The 17,731-nt window shown below is 41.6% G+C and overlaps 1 protein-coding gene across 1 annotated transcript; it reads right to left on the bottom strand.

Annotated features, from left to right (window-relative positions):
• Nucleotides 1-1,253: 1,253 nt before the first annotated feature.
• Nucleotides 1,254-15,974, bottom strand: LOC129625173 (dihydrodiol dehydrogenase 3-like). The gene is made up of 8 exons (XM_055543297.1): nucleotides 15,638-15,974; nucleotides 13,041-13,208; nucleotides 12,620-12,736; nucleotides 10,750-10,827; nucleotides 10,212-10,334; nucleotides 9,265-9,374; nucleotides 3,484-3,642; nucleotides 1,254-1,453 (listed from the first exon to the last, which is right to left on the bottom strand). The coding sequence occupies exons 1-8, from the start codon at nucleotides 15,719-15,721 to the stop codon at nucleotides 1,411-1,413; spliced, it is 882 nt and encodes a 293-aa protein (XP_055399272.1). The 5' UTR covers nucleotides 15,722-15,974; the 3' UTR covers nucleotides 1,254-1,410.
• Between the last annotated feature and the right edge of the window lie 1,757 nt (nucleotides 15,975-17,731).

The raw sequence follows: 17,731 nt of genomic DNA, 5'->3' as shown, positions 1-17,731 counted from the left end.
CAGCCACTGCGTCTTCTAGGGGACTTGCATCCCTGTCCAGGGTGTGTATGTCTGTGGCAAGAACTGTCTGATTCTCATTCTATTCAGGCTGCCACAGACCAACTGTTTCACACTCAGCCTTAAATGTTTCTCCTCTGACTCAGACAATTGCCCTGCTGTGGGGATTGGACCCCTGCTTCAGTTCTCCCACGTGCTGAGGGCAGGTCCAGTCCTAGTAACACTCCAGTTTTTCCCCTTAGTTCCTTTGTCCTGTGGAGTTTTGTGTGGTTCCATATATTCTTTTCTGCTGGTCAGGTCCTCCTGTCTTCTCTCAGCTGGTGTTCTGTATGCACTTCTGTGTCTGAAGTTGTATTCCTGATGTATCCAAGGAGAGAGATGTACTCCACGTCCACCTACTCATCTGCCATCTTGCTCCTCTACAAAGTGACTTTTCAAAACACATCAGCTCATGTAACTACTATGCTCAAAACCCGAAATGTAATTCTCCATTTCTCTCAGAGTAAAGTCCTTTCAAAAATCTACATGACACAGACCCTCTGGCTCCACTGGCTCTCTGGCCTTCTCTTCAACTCCTCTCTCTCCACCTCACTAACATCCACCCACATCAGCTGACTTGCTGGCCCTTAAATGTTACATGAATACTCCTACTTCCTTGACTAGCATTTTCTGTTCCAGAGCAATGCAGGGAGCACTATCTCTGTGTTTCAAGGCTCTTTCTTGTACAAATGAGAAGTTGTGTGGGATGAAGTGTAGTTGTCTCCTCTGCCCAACAGCTGTACAGAAATGGGAGAGACTGTGTAGAAATATCTCCTACAGGTACTTACCCATTTCTAACAGCTAAATACTCTTGATTTTGTTCACAGGCTCAGCCTCCACCAGACTATCAACTCAAGAATGTCTCATTTTAATTAATATCTATTGATAAAACAATTTCTAGGCAGACAAGAAATTAAATGAAAAAGATTTGCTGCCTTATAGTAAGCAAAATATAATGCTGAATTTGTAAATCATATTTTCAGCTTACCAAGATAATTATGCTAAGTTAAAACATAAGTATACACCCTGTAGATTGAAGATTCCTTCTCTTTGTAAATAAAAACTCACATTTATATAGGAAAGTGCACCAAAGTATTATTAAAATGGTTAACCATGGCTTATTTTTATTTTTGATCCTTTGCCCTCTATTTCCTAATTTTCTGTAATTTGTATGTATTATCTTAATTATCAGGAAAATAGAAGTATTCTTACTTTGAAGTCTTTATTGTTTCATAAAGTGTTAAATGTTTTAAAAGGAAAAGCAAGCTTTCAAAATTTCTGACACTTCATTTAAGCACCTTCACAAAGTACAAAAATCTTCTTCACTGCCTTAGAAGCAAGACATTCTCAAAGAACCACGGTGAGAGCTGAGAGTCAATATTCTTCAGAGAATGGATAATCTGGGTGACCAACGCCACTGAAAGAGAAGAAGGAGGATTCATTTATTAAATCAGCCATGTTGTCATAGAGAACATTGTTCTGTGAATGTGGTCAGGATGGGCTAAAACTCTAAATCTACAAGCAGGTCCCTCCTTCTCCCCCGACAAGCACACATGCAGGTGTCTGCTCCATGTGCACATGGCACATTCACGTGTAATATTCACTCCACAGTGACAGGTAGTTTGACTCGGGTTACAATTTATACGAGAGCACAAGACATGGGACTAACTGTGGGCATCATTTCAGACACAGGTGGAACTTCTGTCCCTAGATGAGAAGAATCACAGTGAACAAATTAGCTACTCTTTTTCACACATGCATGGATAAGCAGATACTGAGAACCCCCAAAAATTCAGGTGTCTCCTTTAAGGAATTTCTCATTTGTTGAAGAGATACCACGTACACCTCAGTAATTGCACAGCACAAAGTGGGATCATTATTTTCTTACTTTATAATATATTAAAACACTGCTTATTCGCAATTAGTATTACTGCTGTTTTCCTTTTTTCCATGTTTGTACTTTTCATTCTAATGTGTCCTTTTAAATTCAATTTATTATAAAGTGCATTTTTAGCAATTCCATGTTCCAGGAGCTGTGCTATTTAGTTGAGCCCACAAAGATAGGCATTCACGGCCCAGTGAAGGAGAACGTGGAATTAAAAAGCCCTTGAGAACTTAAAAGCCTTTGAGTACAGAAGAGGAGCTTTCCGCGTTTTTTCCATGTATCATATCTTTTCTTAGAATCATGATATAGCTTTGCAACAACAGGGCAGTTTTGAGATCTTTAACTGAAATTAAATCTTCATTTTGCCATTATTTGTATTCTCATTTCTGAAAACTCCCTCCCAAATTTCTATTTTGTCTCTTCAATCCTGATCTCCTTCTTCAGGAATTAGGCAGCTAGAGTCGCATGTTAGTGACTAAGTCAAAGTCCAGGTGATAGGGGCTTCCAAAGGGATGTAGCCCTGATGGACAGAAGCTACAGTAGGGTAAGTGTTGACTCAGAAAACCAAACACCCAGCCGATCTTCCCTGGGTGTGTCCTGCTAAGGACACAGAAGTCATTCACTGGAGGGTCAGTTAATGACCTACTTGTAATTCAGTTTTGTGAAATTATAAGGATGAGGAAATAGGAGTTGGAATAGGGAAAAAGGCCAATGAAGAGATCAATTTGAAATAAATGAATAATGTCTTGGAGAAGAAATGCCCATTAGGGAGAAAACCCATCAGCCACTTAGGGGAGGGGGTTGAAGTAGGCCCCCTGTGACTTCTGAGCACTGATGCACATTGGCCTGCCTGGATCCCCTCCAGAAAAACATTAACATGACATTTTACGACTGTACGTGGGCAAACATCAACACGGGTTTCCCGGGTTGTTCAGTGGTAAAGGACTCAATGCCCATACAGGAGACATGGGTTCAACCCCTGAGTTGGGAAGATCCCTTGGAGAGGGAAATGCCTGGGAAATCCCATGGACAAAAGAGCCTGGTAGGCTATAGTCCATGGGGTTGCAAAAGAGTCAGACAGGACTTCTCAACTGAACAACAACAAAACATGAATGTAATGCATGATGGATTCATTCTTATATAGCTATTATTAATATAATCATTTTCCCCTGATACAAAAAGAATTAAAGATGAAACATGTTCACAGGTCCCTGAAAGAATAGTGGGATTCAGGCACTATGCCCTTTGTGTTTCCTGGGTCCCTCCACCCTCAGAGGAGGTACACTAGGCATAGGGATTAGGGACACAAAGTAGTGAAATCACCATGATGTCTGGGAATTCTACTGATGGGCTGTCCTGGGCCCAAGTCACATTTTTGTTGGTCAGAGATGGAGCCCTGGAGGAAACCTCTGGTCTAAGGTCTGCAGGAAGCCCCTGGTTTACTCCTACACTGGAATTCAGGACTATCTTCCCAGAATTAAGCTTTTGAAAAGCTTAGTTCTCCTGCTGACCTGCCTGCTACAGAAAACAGTGTATGTGTGAAATATCTGCAAGTCACTTACAATAGTATCTCGTTATATCTTATATTTCTGTGGATGCCATCAATTGCTTTCATGTCTTCTGGACTCAGCTCAAAGTTAAACACCTGGAAGGAAGGAACAATCACATTAACCTCTCCCCCAAGGAGACAGCCTCCCCCCTGGGGCTGGAGGTCTTTCCAGCTGGATAGAGACACGAGGAGGGGGCAGGGAAGCCGTGTCTGTCCTCAGCTTCCAGGAGAACAACCTGGGACCCTCTGCTGAGTTCTCACCTCTCCTTCCCACACCTCTTTCTCTGTTCACCTCACAAACATTACAGTGCATCAGAGTCTTATCTTTCTAAGTGAATCACTTGTGACAGAAAACAAACTAAAAATCTTCTTTTTCCAAACACATTGCCTTTGGACACTCCTGACTCAATACAAAATCAGATTGATTATATTATTTGCAGCCAAAGATGGAGAAGTTCTATACAGTCAGCAAAAACAAGACCGGGAGCTGACTGTGGCTCAGATCATGAACTCCTTATTGCCAAATTCAGACTTAAATTGAAGAAAGTAGGAAAAACCACTAGAACATTCAGGTATTACCTAAATCAAATCCCTTATGATTATACAGTGGAAGTGAGAAATAGATTTAAGGGACTAGATCTGATAGACAGAGTACTTGATAAACTATGGGCAGAGATTTGTGACATTGTACAGGAGACAGGGATCAAGACCATCTTCATGGAAAAGAAATGCAAAAAAGCAAAATGGCTGTCTGAGGAGCCCTTACAAATAGCTGTGAAAAGAAGAGAAGCGAAAAGCAAAGGAGAAAAGGAAAGATATGCCCATTTGAATGCAGAGTTCCAAAGAATAGCAAGGAGAGATAAGAAAGCCTTCCTCAGCGATCAATGCAAAGAAATAGAGGAAAACAACAGAATGGGAAAGACTAGAGATCTCTTCAAGAAAATTAGAGATACCAAGGGAACATTTCACGCAAAGATGGGCTCAATAAAGGACAGAAATCGTATGGTCCTAACAGAAGCAGAAGATATTAAGAAGAGGTGGCAAGAATACACAGAAGAACTGTACAAAAAAGATCTTCACGACCCAGATAATAATTATGGTGTGATCACTGACCTAGAGCCAGACATCCTGGAATGTGAAGTCAAGTGGGCCTTAGAAAGCATCACTATGAACAAAGAGGAGGTGATGGAATTCCAGTTGAGCTCTTTCAAATCCTGAAAGATGATGCTGTGAAAGTGCTGCATTCAATATGCCAGCAAATTTGGAAAATTCAGCAGTGGCCACAGGACTGGAAAAGGTCAGTTTTCATTCCAATCCCAAAGAAAGACAATGCCAAAGAATGCTCAAACTACCGCACAATTGCACTCATCTCACACGCTAGTAAAGTAATGCTCAAAATTCTACAAGCCAGGCTTCAGCAATATGTGAACCATGAACTTCCTGATGTTCAAGCTGGTTTTAGAAAAGGCAGAGGAACCAGAGATCAAATTGCCAACATCTGCTGGATCATCAAAAAAGCAAGAGAGTTCCAGAAAAACATCTATTTCTGCTTTATTGACTATGCTAAAGCCTTTGACTGTGTGGATCACAATAAACTATGGAAAATTCTGAAAGAGATGGGAATACCAGACCACCTGACCTGCCTCTTGAGAAACCTATATGCAGATCAGGAAGCAACAGTTAGAACTGGACATGGGACAATAGACTGGTTCCAAATAGGAAAAGGAGTACGTTAAGGCTATATATTGTCACCCTGCTTATTTAACTTATATGCAGAGTACATCATGAGAAATGCTGGGCTGGAAGAAGCACAAGCTGGAATCAAGATTGCCAGGAAAAACATCAATAGCCTCAAATATGCAGATGACACGACCCTTATTGCAGAAAGTGAAGAGGAACTAAAAAGCCTATGATGAAAGTGAAAGAAGAGAATGAAAACATTGGCTTAAAGCTCAACATTCAGATAACTAAGATCATAGCATCTGGTCCCATCACTTCATGGCAAATAGATGGGGAAACAGTGGAAACAGTGTCAGACTTTATTTTGGGGGACTCCAAAATCACTGCAGATGGTGATTGAAGCCATGAAATTAAAAGACGCTTACTCCTTGGAAGGAAAGTTATGATCAACCTAGATACCATATTAAAAAGCAGAGACATTACTTTGCCAACAAAGGTCCATCTAGTCAAGGCTATGGTTTTTCCAGTGGCCATGTACAGATATGAGAGTTGGACTGTGAAGAAAGCTGAGTGCCAAAGAATTGATGCTTTTGAACTGTGGTGTTGGAGAAGACTCTTGAGAGTCCCTTAGACTGCAAGGAGATCCAACCAGTCCATCCTAAAGGAGACCAGTCCTGGGTGTTCATTGGAAGGACTGATGCTGAGGCTGAAACTCCAGTACTTTGGCCACCTCATGTGAAGAGTTGACTCATTGGAAAATACCCTGATGCTGGGAAAGATTGAAGGCAGGAGGAGAAGGGGAAGACAGAGAATGAGATGGCTGGATGGCATCACCGACACAATGGACATGAGTTTGAGTGAACTCCAGAAGTTGGTGGTGGACAGGGAGGCCTGGCGTGCTGCGATTCATGGGGTCACAAAGAGTCAGACACGACTGAGCGACTGAACTGAACTGACTAAATACCTGAACCTGAGTTAACATTAAACTGATTAACTCTCTCCAACATGCCCTAAGGGTGACAACATTCAGCTGAAGCACTGTGGGAAGGAGGCTCCCTGTGAAAGCCTATTCAAGATTCTGATATCAAACTATTCATTATCTATGACTGAATCTAACAAAAATTTTATGTAAACGTGTTTGTGGAGAAAGTTATGAAAAATGTTTAACATTAAAGAAACCTAGATAATTAAAAATCCATATCATATTCATGATATAGAAAGCTCAATTTTGTAAAGAAATTCATTTTCTCCAAATGATCTAGTATGTCAGTGCAACATGAACCAAAGACTTGAGCATGTATTCTTCCCTGGAAGTTGGTAAAGTGATACTAAATTTGCAATAAAAGAGAGCTAAACAAAAGCAATCAGGACATTCTTAAAAAATAAAAAATTATTCTGAAAAGCATACTTATTTTCACTTTAATAGCACGGTACAGAAAACAGAATAGTTAAATAGAAGAGAGACACCAGAAATGTACTTCTGGACACTTGATATATGACAGAGTTGACAATGAAAATCTGTGAGGAAATATGAAACCTTAGGTTTAAATTTAAATATACGTAAAGGTGTATGTTGGAGAAGGCAATGGCACCCCACTCCAGTACTCTTGCCTGGAAAATCCAATGGACAGAGGAGCCTGGTGGGCTACAGTCCATGGGGTCGTACAGAGTTGGACACGACTGAAGTGACTTAGCAACAGCTGTAGCAGTAAAGGTGTATGTATCTATTTTCATATTATCTTAGATAATCAGTTCCAGCTAGATTACAGAACCAAATTTAAATGGAAACACGGAAACAATTGATCAGGGGACAATTTCCCTTCCCCTTGACTTGGCCTGACCTGTAACCTGTGGCACTAAACAGTGATATTTCCCAGAAGTGCTGAATCAGATCTGAGCCCAGACAGGAAGAGGATTTTTTCCCTAATCACTGACAGGATCACAGCACTGGGCTGAGATGAAGACCAAGTCAGTTGACAACAGTCTAGCCAAACATATATGAAAAACTATTCAGAGAAGCATGCATGCTCCTCTAACAAGAGCCACATCCACCTGCTAAAGCAGAACTGCCGAGCTGCTCTGCACTGAACTACAAATGCATAAGACAGCCCAACTAAGAGGACAATAGCTTAGTTGAGTGCAGGCTGATTGTCAAACCCCAGAATCAAGAGAAGCATAACTGATCTCTACATTAAATTCTGAAATTGGGGAGTTTTCTGTGCAGCTACTCTAAGGGGACGACAATATTGGTCTCCCACACAGAAGTCTAAATAGAAACAACCTAGCTAAAGTGGACAAAGTCTTGAAGAGGAGCTTCTCAAAGGCAGAAACTCATGGAGATTAAATATATGAAGATGCAACCTTGTTAGTATTCAGGGAAATACTCTGTTTTCCCCTCCACCATGTTAAATTACAAGGAGAAGCTTGTGACCTGGAGGAGAGCCCTCACCCAACCACACAAGCCCCCTGACCTCAAGACTCCAGCCTCATAAATGTGAGAAAGAAATTTCAATTTTTTCTCAGCCACTCAATCTGTGGTATTTTGTTGGAGCAGTCCAAACAGCCTAAAAAATTCACAGTTTCATCAATTGAGAACAAAGAAAATAAGATATCATTTGCACAGGGTGACAGAATAAATTGCAGAAATAACACTGGAAATGAATCTCTGTTATCTGTCCAACCTTGGCTCAGATGGTAAAGAATCTGCCTGAAATGCAGAAGACTCCAGTTCAATTCCTGGGTTGGGAAGATCCCCTGGAGAAGGAATAGGTTACCGACTCCAGTGTTCTTGGTCTTCCCTGGTGACTCAGACAGTGAAGAATCTGCCTGCAATGTGGGAGACCTAAGTTCAATCCCTGGGTTGGGAAGATCCCTTGGAGGAGGGCTGGAAACCCACTCCATTATTCTTGCCTAAAGAATCCCCATGGACAGACCAGCCTGGCAGGCTACAGTCCTTGGGGTCACAAAGAGTCAGACAAGACTGAGCAACTGAGCACACACACTGTCCAACGTTAACCCTCTCCAGCCATGCCACCTTTCCTGTTGCCACATCAGGAGGAGAAAACTACCAGGAATACACATAAGGCATTCATGCACAGGGAAGAACAGGTGACTTGTCTTGACTCAAGGAAAGTCTTGAGAGATGGACAAAGAATGACCCTCGTGAAGGATATTCCCTAGGAGCCTTCTGCCCACAGCCCCACTCATCATCACCTGTATGTTCTTGTTAGAAATACAAATTCCATGACTTAGTTGAAGACAAACTGAAGCAGAACCTCAACTGGGTCACCTCCCATTCTGTGTTTACAAAGTTCTGCATGTAATTCAGATTCAGGATTGAATTGAGACCAGGACTGCCAAACTCTTGGAATTTTTTATTTACTTCTCAGTTATTGATTTTCTTTGATAATCAAGATCATGAGTAGAGAAGAAGAAAAATACCAGGAAATTTTTTAATGTCACTTATCTAGGCTTTGATAAAAACTGAGTAGTCCCAGAATGAGTCATTTATTTCATCATTATTCTCCTAGAGATGTTTACATAATTGGTTCAAATTGAAATTTTTTTCTAGCATGATAGACCTAGGAGTTGCATATTATTGTCCCAATTTTAGACATAAGGTAAGTGAGGTTTGGAACATCTATTTTTAGAAATGCATTCATTAGTTAATAAGCAAAATCATGACATAAGCTTGGGTTTCTGGTCTCAACTAGAAGATTATGTACAGATTTTAATGTAATTGATGAATCTACAAGAAGGAGACCTGGGTTGGACTTCTGAATCAGAAAGATCCCTTGGGGAAGGGAATTGCTACCCACTTCAGTATTCTTGCCTGGAAAATCCCATGGACAGAGGAGTTTGGTGGGCTACAGACTATGAGGTCGCAAAGAGTCAGACACAACAAGCAACTAACTCTTTCACACAAGCTAATACAGTGTAGAGAAACTGTCTGGGTGATGAGAAGATAAAAGGAAGAAATCAGTCCACCCTTCCCTTTTATTCCCCCTGCCTATGAGAGTTATCTCCAGACCACTGAGTACTGTATGATTGAAACCATTTCCTCAAAAACTGAATTTTAGGTAAACACCGTGTTGTCTTCCTTAGGATTCATTACCATCCTTTTATTCTTTGGGATCCCAGAGCACTATAGCCAACAAGAACAATATCATGGGACTTGCAGAAATCCAACAATTTACTCTGGTTGAGATAAGGGTGACATTCCACCTGTAGAATGCCAACAGAGAAGAGTGTCAGATTATTTGGGAAAGTAATATTAATAAAACAGAAAATTAAAAGTTTAAAAAAATGCTAAAGGAAAAACTACAACTTAAATATAAACTTGAAATATCAACATCAAGATAAAAATTGAGAGAAGTGTGCTTAAAAGTTAATTTTATGATAGACTTGGATGAGAGAACCATTCCAAGCTTGAGTAATCACAAGGTGAGCTCTACATATGAGTAAATGTTTCTGAGTAAACATTTTATTGATCATTAATATCACCATGAGCCTTTGACTTCAGACTTTCACCTGGATGACTTTCATAGTCTTCAGCACATATTCGGTACTGAAGACCCAGAAAAGCTGAAACACTAAGACTAAGGATTCAGCCATCCAAACCCCACACAAATTTTCAACCAATATTATCCAATTTAACTTTCTTTACACTCCATGCCATGTTTCATGGTCCTCCTTCCCGTCCACCATTCCCTCCCAGGCACTTTCAACATCCATTTCTGGACACCCTTTAGGCTCAGGTAAACACCACCTTCCTCTAAGTTCTGGGTGACTAGTATAACCCTTCTTCACCTTCTTTACCTTTCCTCAGTCTCCACCACAATTTAGCAGGACCCCCTCCCCAGCTTTTCCACCCAGACTTTATCGAACAGAGATACCATTGTGGGTTCTATTCATAGTATTCCATCCATACAGAGGCTCTGCCCTCTAGAATATTCTGTCCACAAAGGTCGGATGAACAGGAGGGGAGGACAGACAGACATCGGGCTCCAGTGCAAGAAGGAGGTTGTGAAGAGCAGGAGGGAGAGGAGCCAAGCTGCTCACCTGGTTGCAGACGGGCTTGTACTTGAGCCCCGGCTTGTTCAGGATCTTCTCCAGCTGCTTGTGGTTGAAGTTGGATACCCCGATGGACTTGGTCAGCCCTGCGTCCTTACACTTCTCCAGGGCCTAGGGAAGAAGGGGGTGTGCACAGTCATTTAGAATGGGCAATAGAGCAAAAATAAATGCTGAAAATTCTCTGTCAACAGGGTCACCCATCAAGAATTAGCATTGATTATTAAGAGGAAAAATGAAGTTGTGACACAAAAACAACAATTACCATTTCCTCCTTAGAAAAATCCCTAAGAAGACATATTACATAGAATGAAAGAGATGCCTGTCTTCAGTGTCCCATATTCTCCTCCTTTGTTCCTCTCTGTGAGCATTCCAGCAATGGTTTCCTCCCCAAAACCCCAGCATCACAACCCTTAGATTCATGAACTGCTGAGTCTGATGGTCCACAGCCCTTTCTCACAGGTGGAAGAAATGAAGGAGGTTCCCCCTCTCCTGGCTCCTCCCCTGATTTTCTCCTCCCCAGACTCACCTCCCATGTTCGACAGAGATCCACTGAGTCTAATATTATTTTTCCATTTTCATCTTTTGGAAGCAATTCCTCCGCTGGCTGGAATAGAGGTAGTCATTTTAGAGATGTCACAAAGTAATATCTCTACATTTAGCCTGGCTGCTTGGCACCAGGTAGCAAACCTCCATGAGGTAGGGGTTACAATATTCTGGATACTAGTATTTGCATATATGGAGTTGTAAGCAATGTCTTTAGGAGGGAGGCATATTCTAATCTCTTACACTTAATATATGTATATGTTGTAATACATATGTTTTTCTAGGTCCTAAAAGGGAATTCCCATGACTTTTGTGTGACTTCTGTTCCTTGTACTTGTCTCTTTTGAAATGCTTCTCTTGAGTTGGAAAAGGCAGTAAGTTACATGACATAATTTCCAGAATAAAAATTTCAATCTTGATATGACTAGATAATCAGACTTCCTTTTCCATCTGAGCATCAGATGCCCTAGGGCAGGCATGTGAACCAGCAAGGCTCTCGTTAGGTTGATATGGAATGTGGAAGATCCAGACATGCTCTCAAACGTTCATGACCATGAGCCTTGAGCTGCCCCAAGACTATATTTGCCACCAGTTGAAAATGTTCATGAGTAAATGCCATTTGCTTTATTTTAAAAATAAAGCGAATCATGAGTAATGCCATGACGTCTGTGTGTGCTAAGTTGCTTCAGTCGTTTCTGACTCTTTGTGTCCCCATGGACTGTAGCCCACCAGGCTCCTCTGTCCATGGGATTCTCCAGGCAAGAATACTGGAGTGGGTTGCCAGACTCTCCTCCAGGGGATCTTCCCAACCCAGAGATCGAACTTACATCTCCTGAAACTCCTGCATTGCAGGCAGGTTCTGTACTGATGAGCCACAAGGGAAGCCTCCAATGTCATGATAAGAGATAGAAAAAATAGACATTTCTGAAGAGTACAGCAAATCCTTAAATCTATCCATGACTTGGACTTCCCATCTACATAGTCCTCTAAGCTATTTTGCATAGGATGGCTTGAGTAGATTTCTGTAACTTAAAATCAAGAGTTCTAAATAACACAGTTTTTTGTTGTTGTAGTTTCATTGGGGGTTTGCTTTTGTTTTTGGGGGGGGGGTTGTTTTGTTTTGTTCTGTCTCATGTTTATGGGATCTTAGTTCCCCAAACATGGATTGCACTCCTTCCCACAACTCAGCTTTCCTCAGCAGTGGAAGCATGGAGTCGTAACTACTGGACTGCCAGGAAATTCCCATCTACATAATAATACAGCATAATGACACAGTTCTTAAAGTCTAAGTGCAGTCTATAACTTCATCATGAAGACAAGCAACAGTGTAGGCAAGGTTTCTAAGTCCCTGTAATGTCTGCTAGTTTTAGATCCATCCAGATGGAGCACCACCAAATCTGCTCAACTCGAATGGGTGAAAGAGGAGAAGAACTGATCACATTCGATGTAAGATTGTGTCATTGCTCATCATGGCTGCACCAAACTCTTGTTTCATGAAATCCCTAGAGACTCAGGAGTCATATTCAGGACTGTGTGCAGAACTCACCTATTTCTTTTTTTTTTTTTTTTAAACTTTACATAATTGTATTAGTTTTAGAACTCACCTATTTCTATTTCCTCAAGTTTTTAAGGCAGACACTGAGAGATTCTTTAACTCCTTTCTCTGGGAGGTGTGTAAGGGATTCAAAGAAAATAAGTAAAAAGATGATCATGAATGATTATCAGGGGGATTCTACCCTAGTGAAACCCTCTCTACAACCTACTAAGACAAATATTAATTCAACCATCCATGTAAGTTGATACACATTCTAAAAAAAAGAAGTAAAATAGAAACAATCACACAAATTTGCAACCTTCATGGCCACTGGGAAATGAATGAGATAGAGATCAACATAATCCAGTTGAAGATCTTTCAGTGACTTTTCCAAGGCTGGTTGGACCAAATCTGGTTGAAAGAAAGTGCACCAAAGCTGTAGAGATTAAAGAATGGAAGCTGTGTTAATAATACTTCAGGAAATTTTGGGAGGAGGAAGGGGGGCTTACCACATGGCTTTTCAGATATTACTTCACTGACCAAGGATTGAACCTGGGCTCATGGCAATAAAGCACCGAGTCTTAACCATTGGACCACCAGGGAATTCCAATACTTTAGGAATGTAATAATAAACATGGGTCACCAAACAACTCTTTACCAAACAATGATCCTATTATACAATAATCACCTGGGCACAATCAGTTGCCCACATGTGCACATGCACAACACACACACAGCACCTTTGAAGTGTAGAATATGTCTTCTCTCTTCACAGTGCCATCTGCAATCTTGCTTCGAATGGCCTGGCCAACTTGCTCTTCATTTTGGTACACACGAGCACAGTCAATATGGCGGAACCCAACCTCTATAGCGAATTCGGTTGCCTCCAGAGCTTCGTTCTTAGGAACCTACATGAGCAACAAAGGTAGTACTTACATATTCACATGGTTAAAAGATTGCTAAAGTACAAGCTTTAGTCTTCCCAAGATTCAGCTTTTCTTTGGGTAGTTCTGTATGCATGGTGATGAACTCATGACAGTTTGCTGAACGTTCCTGGTCAGTAATTAAATGGACACCCAGGAACTTATCAACCCCAGGCAATTAGTGGTTGATCACAGGTATCAGAGGACCCAAAGACCACCTCCAGGTTCAGTGATTTGCTGTTAGAACCCAATGGACTAAACATAAAGTTGTAGTCGTGGATAGGATTTATACTGTGAGATGTTTGAAGCGAAATTGACAAAGGTATAAGATGTATGGTAAAAGCATCAAGAAACAAGCTGGAAGCTTCTAAGACTTCTGGCTACCACTGAAGCTACACAGAATACACCAAAAAAAAAAAACTGTATCTATTCAAGGTATCACTCAGTAGCTCAGAAGTTGCTCAGTCTTGTCTGACTCTTTGCGACTCCATGGACTGTAACCTGGCTCCTCTGTCCATGGGATTTTCCAGGCAATAGTACTGGAGTGGATTGCCATTTCCTTCTCCAGGGGATCTTCCTGACTCAGGGATTGAACCCAGGTCTCCCACATTGTAGACTGATGCTTTACCCTCTGAGCCACCAGGGAAGTCCTCTTTGTATTCAAGGTATACAAAGCAATATTTTCATACAAGTGCATGCAAGCTAAGTTGCTTCAGTCATGTCCAACTCTTTGCCACCCTATAGCAGCCACAGCCCACCAGGCTCCTCTGTTCAAGGGATTCTCCAGGCAAAAATCCTGGAGTGGATGGCCATGCCCTCCTCCAGGGTTCTTCCCAACCCAGGGATTGAACCCTTAACCTCTTATGTCTCCCGAATTGGCAGGTAGGTTCTTTACAACCAGCACCAGGTGGCGCTAGTGGTAAAGTAGTGTGAGTACTGCTTATAATTACCCACTGTTACTGATGATCACAATCAAGCTACCAGGAGATCCATCACCTCACATAGCTAACTTTTGAGGGGGTTTGTAAGAACACTAAAGATCTGCTCTCTTAGCAAATCTCAAGATAGAATCCATTATTATTAACTGGGGTCACCGTGCTGAACATCAGGGGTCAAGACTTATTCATCTCAAACTGAAGGTCTGTCCCTTTGACCAACATCTTTCCCTTTTTCCCAGCCTTGTCCTCAACTTCTGGTCACCATTCCTCTACTCTTTTCTTCTGTGCATTCCACTTTTTTAGATTTCACCCGTAAAAAGATCATAAAGTATCTGTCTTTTATTTCTGGCTTCTCTCATTTAACTTAATGTTCTCCAGGTTGATCTGTGTGGTTGCAAATGGCAGGATTAACTTTGTTTTTAATGCTGCATAATACTCCATTTCTTTTTATGTGATTCAGAATCTTTCCTGTTTCAAGGATCTGAATAATTTGTCTAACTTCCCTCTGTTGGGTCTAGTCCTGATTTTTCTTAAATACTCAGGTATTTGGGACTGTACCGAGGAATGAACCGGTGAGCTTCAGTATAGCTGGTCCATTTCCTCCCCTCATCCCACTTTGCACTACAAGGAAACAAGCCCTGTCTTCTGTCTTGAAAGGGTCTCTGAATATTTCCTTCTGTTTTATAGATGAAGAAGTGAGACACAAAGTTTAAGGACCAGGCAGCCCCTTGTCACAGCTACATACTCTAAAGACCAGATGGACAGCAAACTTTCTGGTTTCCAGTCCAGAGACTTGTCCACTAGCCCCTCATGTCCAAGCACTGAAAACTATACTTTAATAAAAAGACACTGCAAAACCCAAGAATACATTACAAAGCCCAGCCTGTAAGACTGTAGTGTATCCCCTCAAATGACACTGTAATTCCCATAAGAAGAAGTAGTCAAGCAGAAACTGAAGTACAGGGTAAAACACAGCTGGAATGTGTCTGGCCTGGGACCAAGCAGACACCCCACAGTAGAAAAGCAACTCTCTCCCATTAGTTTTCAGCCATTTCATCTTCAGGACCTTTTACCTCAAATATTTCTCTGGGTCATGTCTTTTTGGAAGGAGGAAGGAGTTCTGGAACTAATAAAATACACAGAGAAACCCGACCATTGCAATCCCCCTCAGAGAGAAGCAGCTTACAGTCAGTGTTCTTGACACCCGAGTCTCACCTCTTGTGCCAAGCTGGGAAAGAGACAGAAACTGCAGGGGAACCCAGAGTAATCTGCAGGTGAGCACAGCCTCAGACCCTGACGCAGAGTGAAGACTGGATGCTCTCTTCCCTTTCACAGGGTATGGTTCTAGCCTGGTTAGTGAAACCACATGATCCTCCCAGAGTCACACAGGAGCTCAGTGCTTGACAACCCAAGTACCCTTCCTCTCATGTTACATCCACTACTATTTATATCTCAACCCCAAACCACTACTCTTACCTCCTCAGGTGCAGCGGTGCCAAATCCCAGGACAGGAATGAAGTGGCCATCATTAAGCTTCACCTTCTGGCTTTTGAGATCCATTGCCTGTTGCTCCTCTAACTAAGCAGAGTGATTTTTTTCTTCAACCTTTACAAGTTATAAATAACAGAAAGGTAACATACCAGATGCTCTGTCAAATGTTAGCACGTATATTATAGAAGGAGTAGGATTAAATCCGTACACATGGAGTAAGAAGAGGATTGAAGTGAGTTAAACAACTTGTTTCCTTTTTTAATCCATATAACCTTCAGTTCAGTTCAGTTGACTCGCTCAGCCGTGTCCGACTCTTTGCGACCCCATGAATCGCAGCACACCAGGCCTCCCTGTCCATCACCAACTCCCTATAACCTTAAGTATTATGTAATGATGAGATTGGCTGAACAATTATTGACCATATGCCAAACTTCCACACAGCAACTGTTTTCCACTTTTCTATTATGAAGCCCAATCTCAATCAAACATCAATTGAAACAACTATCTTTCAGAACAAACATACACACATACATAAATCACACAAACTAAAAGTGTTTAATAAGCATTTTTTTAATGTTACCTCTTAATAAAGAATCAAAACTTCAGATGAAGCTAAATTTGCCTTTTTACATTTCCCACCAGCAAAATTACTTGCTTTACAGATCTGACAGTGGTGAAATCCTGAACAGGATATGGAAACCAGACATTTTGGCAAAATACTTTTAGGAAATTAATTATTAATAGCTTTAGGATACCATGTGCAGTGTACAAACAGACTCTTGAGTGTTTATACCTTGTACCTAGCTATGTAACTTCTAGAGTACTCTCATATTGTAACTGATACATATTTTACATAATTTACTATCTTGTGCAACATTATTCATAAAAGAAAAACCTATAAAAAATTGACAAATTTGGGACAGAAAAGGAAACTGTGATGCACTGATACTTGGGGACATTGTGAAGACAAATAAAATTTAACATGTACACTGATACCAGCAAAATGGTGAGCTAGGAGGATTGATTTCTCCCTTGGAAAGGCAAGAAAAGAAAGAAAAGGCAGCTGAAAAACCTCATAGGAGTTCTGGGAAACAGTCACAGATCTACAGCAACAATGTGAACATACAACTAGGAAAAATCCAGACTAGAATGGTAGGAAATTTCATCGTGTATTTACTCACATGTACTCTCCTCCTGCCTGAGGAAGTACAGTTCTGATCAGCTCCCAGTTGCCTCCTTCAAACCAGAGTGATAGAAAACCTTATCTGCAACCTACTTTGGGACTGCCTGGAGACTGGTGTCTGATTTACTGAGCTTAAACTGAAGAGTAGCTGGAATGGGTATTACAGCTGTGGAGGGGGGAGCTATATATGGGGCCAGGGACAAAGAAATAAGGGTGGAGACATAGACTATATCATGTATTAACGAAATCTTGAATAGAACTGGGGTGGATTTGGGGAGATAGTAAGGCATTCAAAAACAGTCATAAGTACACCGGATTCAAAAAGCCACCCAGATGCTGACTCAGAAATGAACTGAATTGCCCTGAACTTTCCTGTTGGGCTGATACAAGGACTAAGTGCATGCCAAGCAAACTAGTGAAAGCCAATCAGGACAAGGAATCAAATTTACCAAGAGTGAGTATTTGCCCATTGTTTCAAGTACCCAACTATGAACACACACACACACACACACACACACACACACACACACATACAGGAACACACACACAAACAGAGACACACACACAGGAACACACATACACAAACACACACAGGAACACACACACAAAGGAACACGCACTTATATGGATGGGCAGGGCAGCCATCACAGAGGAGCCTGAGGAGCAAGGTCTGGGGCTCTGATGGTGTGCCAGGGTTTTACCACATGCACAGCCACCCAGACCAGGGGCTGCTCCAGCATGCCTTCCTCCAGCTCTGCCACCCTCTGGGCAAAGGAGCCAGTGCTGGGAGTGGGGGAGGAGCGGGGTGCACACTTCGAAGGGGTGCAACCAAGTTAAGGCCAACGATCAGGGCTTCTGTTCCACCACCTTGGGACCCACCCAGCCCAGTAGGGTGG

The sequence above is a fragment of the Bubalus kerabau genome, chromosome 13 (assembly GCF_029407905.1).
Source record: "Bubalus kerabau isolate K-KA32 ecotype Philippines breed swamp buffalo chromosome 13, PCC_UOA_SB_1v2, whole genome shotgun sequence".
In the NCBI taxonomy this organism is placed as follows: domain Eukaryota; kingdom Metazoa; phylum Chordata; class Mammalia; order Artiodactyla; family Bovidae; genus Bubalus; species Bubalus kerabau.
The sequence above is the reverse complement of the archived record's forward strand: the minus strand, read 5'-3'. Positions and strand labels throughout refer to the sequence as shown.

Bases quoted from the DNA above. Each gene is read 5' to 3' on its own strand.
- LOC129625173 (XM_055543297.1), bottom strand. From the start codon at position 15,721: ATGGATCTCAAAAGCCAGAAGGTGAAGCTTAATGATGGCCACTTCATT. The intron at 10,828-12,619 runs GTTGCAAATTTG...CCTCTATTCCAG, and splicing joins ATTTCCCAGTGGCCATGAAG to CCAGCGGAGGAATTGCTTCC. The intron at 9,375-10,211 runs GTGAGCAGCTTG...GGCATTCTACAG, and splicing joins ACAAGCCCGTCTGCAACCAG to GTGGAATGTCACCCTTATCT.